General features: G+C 41.8%; 1 protein-coding gene across 1 annotated transcript in view; it reads right to left on the reverse strand.

Annotated features, from left to right (window-relative positions):
• PTPN9 (protein tyrosine phosphatase non-receptor type 9) overlaps positions 1–14,258 on the reverse strand; it is a 72,724-nt gene extending 58,466 nt beyond the window's left edge. Inside the window, exon 1 of the mRNA XM_081550427.1 lies at positions 13,996–14,258. Within this exon, the coding sequence (XP_081406553.1) occupies positions 13,996–14,058 (63 nt within the window). The 5' untranslated portion in view covers positions 14,059–14,258. The remainder of the gene's footprint in view (positions 1–13,995) is intronic.
• Positions 14,259–16,831: the final 2,573 nt, after the last annotated feature.

Here is a 16,831-nt window from a genome sequence, read left to right on the forward strand (position 1 = left end):
ATCTTGACTGTCACACATTCAAGAAACTGGGACCACGACCTGGAGCTTCATTACTCCCTCAAACGGATACATCTGGCTGGGAGACTGCAAATCAGGCAATGTCAGTCATCCAGACATCTCAAACTTGCTGGATTAATACTTCCAAATCCAAGGAGGCCTCTCACTAACTAAAGGACAAACTTATTCACATTCATAAAACAGTACAAGCAGATATGTTTATAGTACCGAAGAGGCCATTTGAAAACCTACAAAGAATGAAGCCTGGAAAAGCTGCCTACAATCTGGCCGTCCTCACTGCAATGTCCCATTTTCAACTCCAAACAGAACTAGCTCAGCTACTGTGCAGGACCCAGACAGGAAAATCTGGCAACTCCTAGGTCCAGATTCTCAGGGCAACTGACACTGGAGTAACACAAGCTTCCCTATGGACTAGCCCTGTCAAAGCTGTTAGGTTTTTCCTGGCTGAATCTGAACAGCCTGTGTCTTCTTTCATTCAATACTTCCTTGGAAGCCGAGCATCTCTCTAGGGAATGCCATCTGCAGTGGACATCAGGTGTCTCAATGCCTTGTTTTGCAGACATCCTGGTTCCCTTTCTACTTCTCAAGTAGTAAGGCTCTGCTCTTTCTTTGGATCAGATCATGGTAAATGCTAGTCTTTGGAACAGCACAGTCTTAGTACAGAATGAGATGATTCCTGGAGCTTTCAGTCAGTTCAGACAATACCTAATGTTCCAGGGCAATTTGTAAGCAACTTGTAAATCTTCCCTTCCCAAAGTTAATCTAAATGTTTAAACTCACTTCTAAATGATTCCCCAACCAGCACAACAGTACCCTAGTATTTTCTGGACTACTAGTTCTCAAACTTGAGCATGCATTTGGAGACTTGTTAAAATACATACTGTTAGACCTCAGCCCTAGAGTTCCTAACTCAGTAGGTCTGGGATAGGACTTGAATATTTGCATTTTTAACAAGCTCCCAGGGCATGCCTATGCTGCTGATCTGAAGACTACACATTGAGAACCAGGGCTCTAGATCAACAATATGTCAAGTCATTCCCAGAACTGTACTGGGAATGGGACGGGGGGGGGGATGGCGGGGAGGAGATGAGAATGCTATATATACAGGGTCCATTTATACCATAACACTCAGAACTTTGTTCTTTACAGAAAACTCCTTATTCTCCTACAGAATAGAACTGAACTGGGATCTCATAGGTGAAATATTCAGGAGTTTAAACAGATGACAATTCACATTTTAACAAATTATTAACATAGATACACCCATAAACAATAAATGGTACTTATATAAGAGATACATGTCAATGTATGGCAAAAACTATTACAATATTGTAAAGTAATTAGCCCCCAACTAGAAAAAAAAAAAATAGAGATTCTAGGCTTAAGATCAGGAGCCAAGGAGAAGTGGAAGTAACACCTATTCTTTTTCCTTTGACTCACCAGCTGCATTATTCACTAAATGAATTAAGACCCATAAAACACTTTGAACAGTGCTTAACTGTTATTTTTTTTTTACTGTGATATAATATACAAAATACTTTTGATTTTTTTTTTTTACCATTCGTAAGTATACAATTCGGTGGCCTTAAATGCTTTCACAAAGTTGGGTGAAACATCACCACTATCTAGTCCCAAAACTTCTCCATAACCCTCAACAAAACCTGTATACTCATCAAACAATAATTCCTTTCCATCTTCTCCCAGTCCCTGGTATTCTACTGTCTCCATGAATTTGTACCTTATACAAGTGGAATCATACATTTGACTTCTGTGTCTGGCTTATTTCAGTAAGCATAATGTTTTTTAAGACCTATCCATATTATAGCACATATCAAAATTTCATTTCTTTTTAAAGCTGAATAATATTCCATTATATGTATATACTACATTCTGTTTAGCTATTCATTTATCATTGGATAGTCAGGCTGCTTCTACCTTTTGGTATTGGGAATAAGGTTGCTATGAATGGACATACATGTATCTATTTGAGTGCCTGCTTTTAATCTTTTGGATACATACCTACAAATGCAACTGTTGCATCACATGGGTAGTTCTATGTTTAACCTTTTGAGAAACCACCAAATGGTTTTTCACAGTAGCTGTACCACATTACATTCCCACTAGCAATGCCAACACTTATTTTCTTTCTTTCTTCCTCTCTCTCTCTTTTTTGGTGTTTTTTCTTTTTTAATTATAGCCACCCTAGTTAGTGCTTAGCCACTGTTATTACCACAAGTTTGATGTGGGCTTTTACCAATACTTTTAGCACTGTAAGGAGAGCATGACAATAGTTAGAGGTTCTGACTAGTTTCCACGTTCAAGTGGTCCCAGCAATTTTATTCAAAACACAAGTTTCCAGTTGTTTCTAATTTTCTCACAAAAATCACCTCCAAAGCTAGCACTTCCCTAGCCTGACATCAACTATGAAAGAAAATGATGCTTTGCGTAGTTAAAGAAAAAAAAAAAATGAATGGTTTTCAAATTTTTTTTAATGTTGCTATTAATTTAATTCCATAACAATGCAGTTTATTTCCTATAAACAAAATGGTGCACCAGCATTCAGTATGAAAAAACATCAGATGGTTTCTCTAAAACATTCAGAATCCTAATCTAAAAAGATTAAAAAAAAAAAAGTATGCTGGGAATTTCTGCATATTTTAATCTTGCTAGCTATATCCCCAACCTTGCCAGAAATACCATTTTCTCTTCACTTCCGGGGTTTCTTGGCATAGAAGAGGTAAAGTCAATGAGACAAACTGTCTCATTCCCAACTAAAACTGTTTTCTTGTGCTTACGTTTTATGTTCAAGGTTTTAGGTCTCTCTCTTAGTAACTGTTTTTCCTCCTTTACAAACATAAGAAAATTTATAAGTACAAAAAGTGAAATCAAGGGAAAAAAAATCTTTTGGAAAAAATTTCTTCCTCAACTTTAACGCTTGGCAAGAGTTGGAAAGGGAAATAAAGTAGCAGTCTGTGCTTGTGCTTAGTCGCTCAGTTGTGTCTGACTCTTTGCAACCCCATGGCTGTAGACCAACCAGCTCCTCAGTCCATGGGGATTCTCCAGGTAAGAATGCTGGAGTGAGTTGCCATGCCCTCCTCCAGGGTTCTTCCCAACCCAGGGATCAAACCCAGGTCTCCTGCATTGCAGGTGGATTCTTTACCATCTGGGCCACCAGGGAAGCCCAAGAATACTGGAGTGGGTAGCCTATCCCTTCTTCTGGGGATCTTCCCGACCCAAGAATCAAACCAGGGTCTTCTGCATTGCAGGTGGATTCTTTACCAGCTGAACTACCAGGCAAGCCCCAGTAGTTGCCTAAGTACAGCCAAAAACATGGGTAAACTTAAGGTAACATGGACAAAACAATTTAAAAAGCTGTAGTCTCATCCTAATTACTGGTAGGCCAATACACCATATATACTTTCCCATGATGCTGATAATAGTATCTGAAAGATTAAACTCCACATAGACAAGACTAAACACTAGTTTTATAAAGGCAAACAACAGACCTACAACATTCTGAGAGGTACAGCCAGAGACTTCAAGTTCACTAACCCCATTAAAACATATAATTTCTTTCATAAATGTACAACAAGCAGCTAGGAACAATGGAGTCTCATGTCTGTAGAGAAATTTGTAAATGGTTGAAACCAGGAATATTTAACACACAAATGCCAAGAAAGAGCTGTTTCTGGTATATATGTATGTACTGTGTCATACACAGAAACACGTGATTAACACAGATGACATTTACTAGAGACAGCACTGCATTTAATCAGAGAGCTGGAGCCCCAGGTTGCCGCCCTGGTGGATTGCTGAAAGCTTCTGAACTTAATCCCTGTATCAGGAAGATAATCATCCTAAACAAAACAATACTCACTTCACGGGTGTGTGAGGAATAAATAATTTCAACATATACAGTTTCACTCATTCTTCAGCAAACATATTTTGAACTCTCACAATGTACACTAAAGATGTATAAGATTCAGTGTCCGTCCTCGCTGTAGATAAGAGGTCCTCCTCCTTGGTAGATACCCCACAATTCAAGACCTGCCCACAAATAACTGGAGGGCAATTTCTCAAGGACAAAGAGCCCTCAATCCATGCTGAACAAGAAAGACCCTGGCACACAGTAACAGACAATAAATGACTGCTGAATGAACAAACTGTATTTCTGTTTATGATCTGTAAAACTTTCCTCTTCATAGACATTAACATGAAAAGGAAAAGAGGTTGAAACATAATAATCACCTCACTCACTGGAAGAACATAGATACTTAGTAGCAACACAGAAATATTTGGAAGGGAAAGCAAAAATCACAATTCTCATTATCATCCCATGGCAGGACTCAAGTAGTGTTCTGCTAGTCACATAAAATCTCCTGTCTCTGAAAACCCCAGCAAAGGCTGTGGAAATGTCTCATTTTATCTTGTGTGATGGTTATGCTGCAAAATAATTATGTTCTAGACTGGAGTTTTTCAGTATGTGAAGTCAATTGCAGAAACCAGTATTTAGGGACACAGAATTTGAATAAATATTTACTGTGTTAACCAAAGACCTGCCTTTAACTAAAAAGTAGGAACTTGTAACTCTGTTCCTAAGAACTACAAAATTCTTCAGATATAAACTAGGGTTTCTCAACCTTGGCACTACTGACATTTTGGGCCAGTTCACCTTTGGTTGTGGTGGGCTCTATGCCCATCATTACATTGGCAGCATTACTGGCCTCTACCCACTAGATCCCAGTAGCATCCCCAGTTGGGACAATCAAATGTATCTCTAGTCATTGACAAACTTCCCTGGTGGTTCAGTAGTTGAGAATCTGTTTGTCAATGCAAAGGACATGAGTTTGATCCCTGGTCTGGGAAGATTCTACATGCCACGGGTAACTAAGCCCATGAGCCACGACTACTGAGCCTGCACTCTAGAGACCACGAGCCACTCTGGAAGCCTGCGAGCCCTAGAGCCTGTGCTCGGGCAACAAGAGAAGCCACTGCAATGAGAAGTCCTCGCGCCACAATTAGAGAAAGCCCTCTTGCAGCAACAAAGATCCAGTGCAGCCAAAAATAAATTTAAAAAAATTTAAAAATATGGAAGGGGGTTTAGGGGAGAATGGATACATGTATATACATGGCTGAGTCCCTTTGCTGTTCACCTGAAACTACCACAACGATGTTAACTGGCTGTGTGCGTGTAGGTGTGTGTGTGTGTCATGTCCAACTCTTTGTGACACCATGGACTGCAGCCCGCCTGGTTTCTTTGTCCATGGCATTTTCTAGGCAAGAATACTGAAGTGGGTTGCCATGTCCTTCTCCATAACTGGCTACACCCCAACACAAAATAAAAAGTTTTTAAGTTTGGAAATAAATAAATAAAATCACCCTGGTTGAGAACCACTGATATGAACAATGGAATGGGAATTTTTTCACAAAAGCTGTTGAACTAAGATATGCAAGATGACATAAACTCTCATTCTTTGTACTCTAAACATGTCATTTTTAGATCATCAGATGACCTTTTAAAATTTTATCTGGAAAAAACAAAAAGATGATAATCAGTGCACCTAAACAAGAAATCTATTAACCAGAGGAAATAAACCAGCGAACCAATGGATACTGCGTTAAGTGCTACGAGCATAAAATGAGCTCAGGCAGCCTCACTACCATCTTCGAGATACAGTATTCATGCATAGCAATTGTTAGATGTCTCAGGCCACCTAGAAATCTTCTATTTCATTGCTACAAAGTAAGATTCTTAATTTTTCCTCCTATTCTTATTTGAAAAAACATGATTTCCTATAGCACAAAGGGTAAGAACACTATTATCACAGATATTTACTGAGCATTTTGTAACTGTAAGGAAGTTTAAAGTGATAGCTGCTCAGTCATGTCCGACTCTTTGCAATCCCATGGAGTGTAGCCCACCAAGCTCCTCGGTCCATTCCATTCTCCAAGCAAGAATATTAGAGTGGTTAGGTATTCCATTTTCCAGGGGATCTTCCCAATGCAGAAAATCAAACCTGGGTCTCCTGCATTGCAGGCAAATTCTTTACTATCTGAGCCACAAGGGAAGCCTGTAAGGGGGTTAAATAAAATTAATCAAGTATTAGATAAAATGCCTGGAGCCACAAAGAAAGCCAGGGATTCCTTTAGTTTACCTAAGACTCATTGCCATCAACTCTCCAAAGGCCCAGATTTCACCTGTAAATATTGTTTACAAAAAAAGCCAGATTTGCATTAATCTTAAATATTGGGATCCACCAGTTAATAACATAATCCCAAACCTATATAGAGCATGCAGCACTTTCTACAGAAAGTTACTGGTTTTAATGATAAAAGAAACATATAATCATTGTAGAGAATATAAAAAGCCTATTTCAAAATAGGTGCATTTTAATAATGATGTCTATGTGTAACAATGAGGTATAGAAAAGTAAATGCAAAAGGAAAGATTAGTCATTTGTTCAATGAAAAAGTAATTAATGGGTTAATATCCCAGACACTTCAGGATTAAAGTCATGGATGATTCTCTTTAGAATCTGCCCATCAATTCTGAGAATAAATTCTGGTTTCATAATAATTCTACTAGGCTAGTTAGATCTGTGCCACCCATGCTGGATAAAAAGACAAGAAGTGTGCATGTTTGTTTTGAATGGATATGGTATTTGAGAGGAAACCAGTACATAACAGAAACTGTCTTTCCCAGAGAAAAGAATGGAATACATTTCTCAGCAGCAGAAACTGAAGAAAAAGCCACCTATAATCTACTGTTTTGGTTTCATCGTTTTATAGTCTGGACCTAAGAGATAATCAGTCCTTAATAAACAACTCTTCCCATGGGCTCTGAAGCTTCTCCGTCTCCTACCCCCAGCCCCCAGCCCCAAGCCATCTCAGTTAGGTTCTAACGAGGCCTTTTCAAAATCACATATGAAAGAGCTGATTCCAGTAAGTACAGGACCTCCAACACTGAGCAGTGCAAGCAAAACTACCTATTCTAGGAATATCTGCTCCTACTCCAGAGGACGAGGAATAAAAAACAGTGACTATTCCAGTGTGGAGGCATATGGGGGAGCACCGGGAATGTAATGATTCATCTGGAAAAAGAAAGTAGCCCTGTCTAAGACATCAAGGCAGAATGATACAACAGGTGTGAAATGGCTGAAATTGCACTGAACATCCAAGTACCTGAACAAATAACTAGAGTTAGGGGCTCTGATGTATAATATTGGCACTGCAGTGGATCAGCCATTCTGCTATAAAATAGGTCTTAATATGTGGACTTATTGGAAAAGACCCTGAAGCTGGGAAAGAGTGAAGGCAGGAGGGGAAGGGGACGACAGAGGATAAGATGGTTGGATGATATCACCAACTCGATGGACATGAATTTGAGCAAGCTCCGGGAGTTGGTGACAGACAGGGAAAGTTGGCATGCTGCAGTCCATGGGGTCGCAGAGTCGGGCACAGCGACTGAATTGTACTGAATATTTAGATAACAAAGTTGGAGAATCCCAACATTACTATGTCTTTTCGAAGACAATAAAGATATATATGACATAAAATGAGATTCAGATGTACTGATCTACAATGAGCTTTAACTTTTACCTCTGTAAAAGAGTTTAGTTCCTTTTTAGAGTGTTTGTCTTACTTTTCAATTCATTAGTAAGTAATAGAGGTTAGGTTCCTTGGAAAAAACCTACAGGTCTCTTTAACATTCACAACTAATGCCCAAGACCCTTGATACACTCAGAAGTTTTAAAAGAAAATTCTCACATCCAAATGAGATCTTGCCTAAGTGCTAATTACAGTGTCTTTAGCTACTGGCAATAAGGAAAGGAATGAGAATTCTTCATCTATCCCTCCTCTCTTTCCCCCTTCTGGAAGGACTCAACATTATGAATCATTTGGTCCTTGACGTATGGTTACTTCCAGGGGAACAGATGACATTTAGCACAGGACATGTGAGGCTGTGGGAAAAGGGAAGTTCTTGGCCACAGGAACCAGGACAAAACCCCTGCCCTTGGGAAAAATGCCAAAAATCTCTAAAGTCTACCGCAAGGCAGTTAAATTTTTAATTTCAGAAAATCCTGTTATAAGAACACAAATCATGGCACAGAATCAGAATAGCTTTTTTAAAATTACACTATGAAGTTGCAAGATAACTATTTTCTGGCATTCAAAAGAATCTATACTAAGTGATGGTCCTCAGTGTGAAATATGAATATTTTTCTCCCTTAGGATTGGTTTAAGCTAACTTGGCTCTAAACTCTTTCACTATTCAAAGACAGAGCTTATCATTATATTCTAATGTAACGGAGTGCTTACTGTGTAATGCATTACTATCTATATGCATTAGCTTATTAATCTTTACAAATAAGCTCTAAACAACATGAACTCTAAAATAAAAATTTTCTTTGGAAGCTTTGAAAATAAGTATTAGTAGATTATCTGTTAAAACAACTTAAAAAAACATGCATTATTTATAATGTGACAGAAGGATTCTAAGGATTATAAGTTATTAGAATCAACTAAAATGAAATATGAATAAAAGTGTAACTATTTTAGAAAACGATTAATCTATTGGTCATTACTGGGAAATCTGTGAAAAACCAAAAGACCCTAAAGGCTGTAATTCCTTACATAGTCCATCAAATAGGTTTATAACCCTTGTTAAACATCTTTCTTTTAAGGTTTATCGCAAAGAGGAAGTTTTCCTCATAACTTATCCTAAATTGATGCAATCCAAGATACCCCACTTTCTGTAGGTTATGTGGACATAGAACAGATGAGTAAGACATCCTTAACTAACCCTGGTGGTCAAGTTAATTATAATTTAGCATATCGGATAAAATTACCAACTTCAGGTCAAGTTACAAATGTGAGAGTACATGCTTTGGAAAAGTAAAACTAAGACAATTACAATAATAAGAATGAAGATTAGCACTGAAATGCAGAAATTACCCTTCACACTGGCAAATTTACAATTTTGCCAGCCCATTAACAAACGCTTTTATATTCACATATAAACATATCAAAAAAGAATATATTCCTGACACAAAAACACCTTGGCTTTTACAGTTTGGAGAAATAATATCCTTCATATTTGGCTCTAAGAATAGCTATTTCTCATATACAAAAGAAAAAGAAAATATTTTAAAAAGTAAATTTTTATTGTAACCACACCTCAAAATGGACAGTTGCCAAGTCTATCTTAAGGAACAATTTTTTTCCAAGAGTAATTTCATCATAATTTCTTGCACAGGCTGTACAATATGTTTCTGCTGGAAATAAACAGGTCTGAATAAGGTTTTCCAAACTTTTCTGTCTGCATTTTTTTTTAATTTATTTGGCTGTGGAGGGTCTTATTTGCAGCACATCAAATCTTCAGTCTTTAGTTGCAGCATGTGGGATCTAGTTCCCTGACCAGGGATGGACTCGAGCCCCCAGCACTGGGAGTGTGGAGTCCCAGCCATGGGACCACCAAGAAAGCCCCTGAATTTTTAATACTATATTTTAAGAAGCATCATCAAGGATTTCTCCGGTGGTCCAGCGGCTAAAACTCTGAGCTCCCAGTGCAAGGAACTCAGGTTCCATCCTTGGTCAGGGAACTAGATCCCACATGTTACAACTAAAGATCCTGCATGCCACAATGAAGATCAAAGATCCCTTATGCTGCAACTAAGACCTGGTGCAGTCAAATAAATAAATAAAACTCTTTTCATTTAAAAAAAAAACCTTTAAAATCAAACACGTATCAATACATGTATATATGTGCATACATGTATCAATACCAAAACCCAAAATTAGCTATTACATATCCATGTAGGCATCTTATTAAGCTGGTTAACCGCTTCACAAGATGTACTGTAGTGAGTGTAACAGAAGGAACATCTGCAGTGGAGTTAAAATAACCTAGAGCTGAGTGGAAATCAAGGCTCCATCACTTGCTTGCTGCTGTGGTGGTTTAGTCTCTGAGTCATGTCCAACTCTTTTGAGACCCCATGAACTGCAGCCCGTCAAGTTCCTCTGTCCATGGGATTTCCCAGGCAAGAATACTGGAGTTGGTTGCCACTTCCTTCTCCAGGGGATCTTCCCCACGAGGAGAGGGATCAATTCCGGTCTCCTGCATTGCAGGTGGATCTTTTACCACTGAACCACCAGGGAAGCCCCCATTACTTGCCATCTATGTGCATTTGGGCAATTTCCTTCTCAGTCTGAGTTTTCTCATTTGCAAAATGAGATAATAATTCCAACCTTATGAGGATTAACTGTGTATGAAATGCTCAGCACAGAGCCTGACTCAAAGCAGGAGCACAGGAAACAGTTACTGTTATTACTCTGTTGTTATTCATGTAAACTTCTTAAAGGCAAAGCATACTTTTTCTTGTAACTCAATTGTAGGCTTTATAATATTGAGAACTGAAAACATAAAGGCAAGAAACATCAAGGTTACAAAGGACTGGGTATGATATCAGTTCAAAACATGCCTAGATAGGAAATGAGACTATTAATTAATAATGATGACCTTCAGACATATATAAAAATGAACAATGCCCTTATTTTTATAAGTCTCTTGGAAAGATGATGCTGTCTGTATACAAATCACATATAGAACTACTCTTCATTCCACCAGTACTATATTTCCTAACAGTTCATTAAGTGTCAGTCATGCTCAGCAATGTTCATATGATGGTGAGCAAAACCAGACACAGTTCAAGCCTCCTGGAGCTTCAGTTGTGTCTAACTCTTTGCAACCCTATGGACTGTAGCCTGCCAGGCTCCTCTGGCCATGGGGATTCTCCAGGCAAGAATACTGGAGTGGGTTGCCATGCCCTCCTCCAGGGGATCTTCCCAACCCAGGGATCTCCTATCTCTTGCATTAGCAGAAGGGTTCCTTACCACTAGCGCCACCTGGGAAGCCCCATACAACCATACAAATAGTGTAAACTTGTGACAAGTGATGTAGAGGACAGTAAATGGTACTCTGAGAGCCAATAACAGATCTAACCTAACTGAGGAGAACAAAGGTCTTCCCATGAGCTGAAGGATGAAGAGGGAATAAACAGTGGAGGGTATTTCCAGACAGAGGAAAGCAACTTGTGCAAAGACCTTGGAGGAGGAAACAGGCAAGAATGCAGGACCAAAAGGCCAGTGTTCCTGGAGCAAAGATGAACTGTGAGAATAAGCTAGGGATCTAAACCATACAAGGGCTGAGGCATCGCAGACCACATTCAAGAGCTGTAACAAATCATTCACGAGCTGTAACAATCCCAAGAACTATGAAAAGCCACTGAGGGTTTTATAAACGCTTAAATTTTGGGATTCCCTGGTGGCTCAGATGATAAAGAATCTGCCTGCAATGCAGGAGACCCAAGTTCAATCCCTGTGTCGGGAAGATCCCCTAGAGAAAGGAATGACTACCCACTCCAGTATTCTTGCCTGGAGAGAGGAGCTTAGTGGGCTACTGTTCATGGGGGTCGCAAAGAGTCAGACACATCTGAGTGACTAACACACACAGGGAAGGGAAGATGCAATCAGATTTTCAATTTGCCTTTGTTTCTTGGAAAAAGAGCTAAGGAATGCAGATGGATCAAGTAGGAAACAAAAGTTCTGTCAGGCTATGATGGCAGCTTGAACTAGGGTGACAATAATGGCGGTGGTGAGGGTGGAAAAAGTCAAAGAATTCAAAAGATATTCAGGAAAACCTGATGATATACAACATACAGGGGCTGAAAGAGAGCAAAGTATCCAAGAAAACTTTTGGGTTTATGATTTGCACGACTGTATAGAAAGAGGTACTATTTGAGAGGGATCTGTTCCAGAAACATCTTTAAGACAGTTTACACATCTCATAAAGAGCCTTAAACTGTGTTAAACAGTTTGATACCCTCCTTTACCTATGAAATAGGATTCCAAAAATTTTTTTTCTATTTCCCAAAATCAGATGGATGCTCAAATGTACAAGATTTTCCCAACACTAAACATATTTCAAAGATTCTAACACAAAGTTTGAAATAACTCCAAATGAGTTCTAAAATTGGTTTGAGCAATGGGGCATTATGGAATGAAGTGTTATTTCCCATGATAACTACTTTGATAAGCCTAAAATGCATCTGCTGTTGTTTAATTTCAATATTTTAAAGTAATCTTACCAGTTAAGAGTACTCTCATGTGATATTAAATTAAAATATGATATTTTATCAGGCACTACCACAGTTTGAATTATGCTTTTATGTTTATGTCTAAACATTTTGAAGTACCTGTAGAAAACTTGGTGTTTTGTAGGAAAAGTTATGGTTAAAAAACCTACAGAACTTGTTGATCTTAATACATGTACATTTTACTATTTCCATCTAGTCATTGTTAATTCCATCACATTCCTTCGATATTGTTTCTAGTTTAAACACAGTTGTATATATGTATACACATTGTATATATGTACAGAATAAAGTTAATACTTTATCAATACTATGTACACTTTAATATTTACTTCTCTCAGTTTAAATTTTTTAATTCACAAACAAATGGCATTTTCATAGTGGAATAGTGATGCCCTCAAGTCTCAGAAATATAAAAACTTCAAATGTGACTAACCAAAAGAAAAGAAGTGAAAGAGTTTTGCCCATTTAAAATTAACCGAACACATCGCATCTTAGTGCTGAAGTAGTATTTCCCTAATTTTGGCAGGGTGGTCTCCTTGGCCACCTGCTTGCATTACACTACAGTTACCAGGATGTTACCACTGCTTGTACAGAGCAGCAGAATTTTTTTTCCCCATGCTGATTTTATCTCTAGGCGTCAAAAGACAAGACTGTGGTCTGAAGCCAAATATGAAAAATGTCATCTCCACAAATGAGAAGAAAAGTCACAGGCGTTTTAAAAACCTGGTCTTAAGCCTATTAACCAATATTAGTTTGTAAAACCAGACTGTCTCCATACTAGAGATTGTACTACCAAATGTGGTCCTTGGAAACAAGGCCTGGCAAGCATGCAATGGTTACCAGCTTGGTTCATCTTTTTTCTTTTTTTAGGGTTTTTTTCTGTTTGTTTATTTGTTTTGTTTTTAAGCATAGAATCAGACCATGGCTATATGTGACCATGGATGTGGGCAGTGCTAAGAAAGAAGAGCAAAAAGACTTTAGGGTTCCAATCTCAGCTAGCAGATTTTCCTACCGCCCTCAGAGAAATGGTCCATGTCTCCCCAACAGTAATGTGGGCGAGGGAAAGTTATAAGGACCCTTGGCTCTTTCCTTATCCGACGCCCTCAAATGACACCGCAAACCGTTTCCTTCTGGGAATTTAAGCTTTAAGGGACAATGGGGCTCAATGTAGACTTCAGAAAGATGAAGACAGTGAGATGAGATGGGGGTAGGTAAGTGGGGGGGATGAAGGGATGCGCCCAGCCACACAAAGCTAAACAGGACGGTCAAGGCCAGGGACTTTGGGAGCCTGAGAAGGCCTGGATCTTCCAGAATGATGTCCAAGTAGGCCACAGCCCTCTAAGAAGCCCGAGGGGCTCGTCTGAAAATCTAGAGCATCTATGGACTTCTCACTGTCCTGGGTAGGGGAGACAGTCCCCGAAGGAATCCGGCCCCCAAAGTGGGCTTTCTCTGACCTCAGAAAACCCTCACGGAATGAAGCAAAACACGTATAGGGGTGGAAGGGCCAGAGGCAACGTAGGTGTTCTTACAAACGTCGGGGGATGTTGGTAAGGGTAAAGGGAGGCCCCTAACTGGAGAAACTCCAATCATCATCGGAATACGGGGAAGGGGCAATACGCGGCCCGTAAGCAGCAGACTGAAGAGTCCGGGAGCAGAAGCAGCGGCCAGCGGCGCCCCTGGCTTCGGGGGATGACGGCCTGGGGCGCGGCCGCGGGGGGAGGGGGGTTGGAGGCCATCGCGGACCCGGGGCCGCGAAGAGCGTAGCCCGGCTAGGCCTCGGGGGTCTGGACACACCCACCGCCGCGGCCGCAGCCCGGCTTACCTGCTCCTCCTCCGGGGTCAGCTCCGGCGCCATGTCGGGCTGGGGCGCGGTCGCGGGCTCCATCCCACCGCCGCTGCCGCCGCCCGGCGGACAGAAGTCGCCCGGGAGCGCGGGGAGCCCGGTGCGGTGGGCCTCCGCTTCCGCGTGCCCGCGCCTCAGCAGCCCGGAGCCGGCTCGCGCATGGCTGGGCCAGCGGGGCCCCGCGCCCGCGGCGGCCGCGAACGCCGCTTCTGTTTCCTTAAGAAAAAGCTCTCAGAACTGTCGCTCTCTTCTGGGCGGAAATCCTTTTTTATTTTCTTCGTTCCTTTCCTCACACTCCCCCACCTCTCCCGGAAAAAAAAAAAATAGTGCAGGCGAGGAGCTAATCGGGATTTAAAAAAGGAAATGGGAAATTAAGAAGTTTCTAAACCCAAAGGACCGCGGGGAGTGGGGGGAAATATCCCGAAGGCCACCGGCCTTCTCGGCGTCCAGCTTCGTCGGCGGCGCTCCGGCTCCAGTAGAACGCGACGGAGGCGTCCTCGGGGATGCGGGCCCCTGCGACCTGCGCCGCGGCCTCTCAGCCCCGTTCCTCAAAAGCCGCGGTGGCGGGAGAGAGGGAGGGAGAGAGAGAGGGAGCGAGGGAAAGGCGCCCCTCTCCCGGCTCACTGCCAGCGCTGCGGCCGCACTGCGCCCGCCCGAGCCCCCCGCGGCTCCATTGAGAAACTGAGCGTCTCATTCACAAACTGGCGACGCGGAGGGCCCGGCCGAGCGCCGACGCCGTCCAGGAGGGGGAGACAGAGAGGAGCCCAGGGGCGGGGGAGGCGGAGCGCGAGGAGGGGTACGCGAAGAGGGGGCGGGGGCGGGGACGGGGGCGGGGGCGGGGACGGGGGCGGGGGGAGGGCGGCGCGGGGAGGGGGGACCCAGAGGAACCGGGGCGGGGGAGGGGCTTCGGGGACTTCTGCAGCGCGCGGAGCGAGAAAAAGGAAGAAAAAGGGTGTGAGTTTCGTGAGGTTAAGCTCCGTGGAGGAGGAAGAAAAATACAAGTGTTTGAAAACTAGCTGCCAGAGGCACCTGGACTGGGGTTACTTGCTGCTATCACTTCCTTGTGAGGAACCCACAGTCGTCATCCACTTCCACATCACTTGCTGACTGGAAGACTCCTGGAAAGGTTGCTTACGAAGTCCAGGGTACGCAAGTTGAAGAAACAGACCCCATTAGCTAGCTGCTCGCAGCCCTAGCTCGCTCTCACTCCTTGCCACCGGTATCCGGTAATCCATCACCCACGTGGTTAATGTTAATGCTTCACAGAAACACCATTCAATTTCGAACCCCTTTCAGGAACCACGCCGTGCATGCAAGCGTTTGATTTTCATGAAGGCGAGAGCAGCAAAGAGCTTGGGGAAGGTCTTGGGAGTCAGTTTGTGAATAGAGAGGGCACTGGGAAGGCAGGACCGGGTCTAGTATGTTTTTGCATCATTCCAGACCAAAAATACTCTGAAAGGGATGCAACTAACAAGTAATGCCACAGCTAGTGCCAAGGGCAGACGGCTGGAGAGGTCACAGAGGCCAACAGGAGGGGTCCTCAGACAACTGAGGAAGATGCCCTGAGTTCTGATGCTCCTTCTGGGACTTAAAAAGTAACCTCTGGTGGGACTTCCCTGGTGGTCCAGTGGTCCATTGCAGGATACATTGGACACTGGACTCCAGACTTGGTCAGGGAACTAAGACCCCACATGCTGCAAGGCAACTGAGCCCATAGACAACAACTACTGAAGCCCACCCGCCCTAGAGCCTGAGCTCTGCCAGGAGAGAAGCCACCACAATGTGAAGCCCTCAGGTCACAACTAGAGAGTAGCCCCTGCTGGAGGCAGCTAGAGAAAGACCACCTGCTGCAAACAAGACTTAGCGCAGCCTAAATAAATAAATATTTTTTTAAAATAAGTTAAAAGTAACCGCTGACCTCACCTCATTTCTACATCATTGCAATAGAAACTTCAGGCTGCCTTTGATTAGAGAAGAAACCCCTGGTGGTTGGATTTGTTTCTGTCTCAGATGGGTTACTTTATCCTTTGCACCAGTAAGGATGACTCCAGGTTGAGTTCATTACTCCGATAAAGAAGTTAGTTTCAGTATTGTAACCGGATGCTCCTCTGGAGGACTATTTACCAAGTATTTTATATACTAGGCACTGAGTCTGCCCTAGGGTTACAACCACGAACAAGACAGTGGTCTCTTCCACATGTAAGGAATGGAACATCGTGAGCTATGTTATTAAGTGAGAAAAAAGCAAGACCCAAATAGTGTGTATAACATGCTGTCACTTGTATAAAGAAAGAAATGAATATGTATTTGTAAATTTATTTATACACCGAAAAGTTTTGAGGGGATACACAAGAAAGAGAGCAGTGGTGGTCTCCCAGGAGGGGAACTGGGATTCTTGGGAACAGAAGGGAAGAGGGAGACTTTCCCCTATATGGTCAATTATACATTTTAAGTTTTTTGTAAGAACTTTTTACTGATGTATAATATACATACATAAAGGTGAAAATATGGGTACAGCATGATTTTCGTAAACTGAACACACCCATGTAACCAGCACACAGATCAAGAAATTCCCAACTTGTCAAAGTCCTCCTATGTCCCCTCCCGGTCACTACTCGAGTTACCACTATTTTGACTTCTAACAACATTGTGTGTGTGTTTAAATTTTGCACATGGATGTATAATCTTTTCCAAAAAAATTTTTTTAAATAGTAACTTAAATATAATTGTTATCCCGAAGCAGGCAAATGGCTTTAGGGCTAAGCTGGAGTAGGAGGTGGCAAACCTGAGTAGTATAAATCACCAAGTGGACATA

The sequence above is a fragment of the Giraffa tippelskirchi genome, chromosome 12 (assembly GCF_054371585.1).
Source record: "Giraffa tippelskirchi isolate mGirTip1 chromosome 12, T2T-mGirTip1v1.2.pri, whole genome shotgun sequence".
NCBI classification, from domain to species: Eukaryota; Metazoa; Chordata; class Mammalia; order Artiodactyla; family Giraffidae; genus Giraffa; species Giraffa tippelskirchi.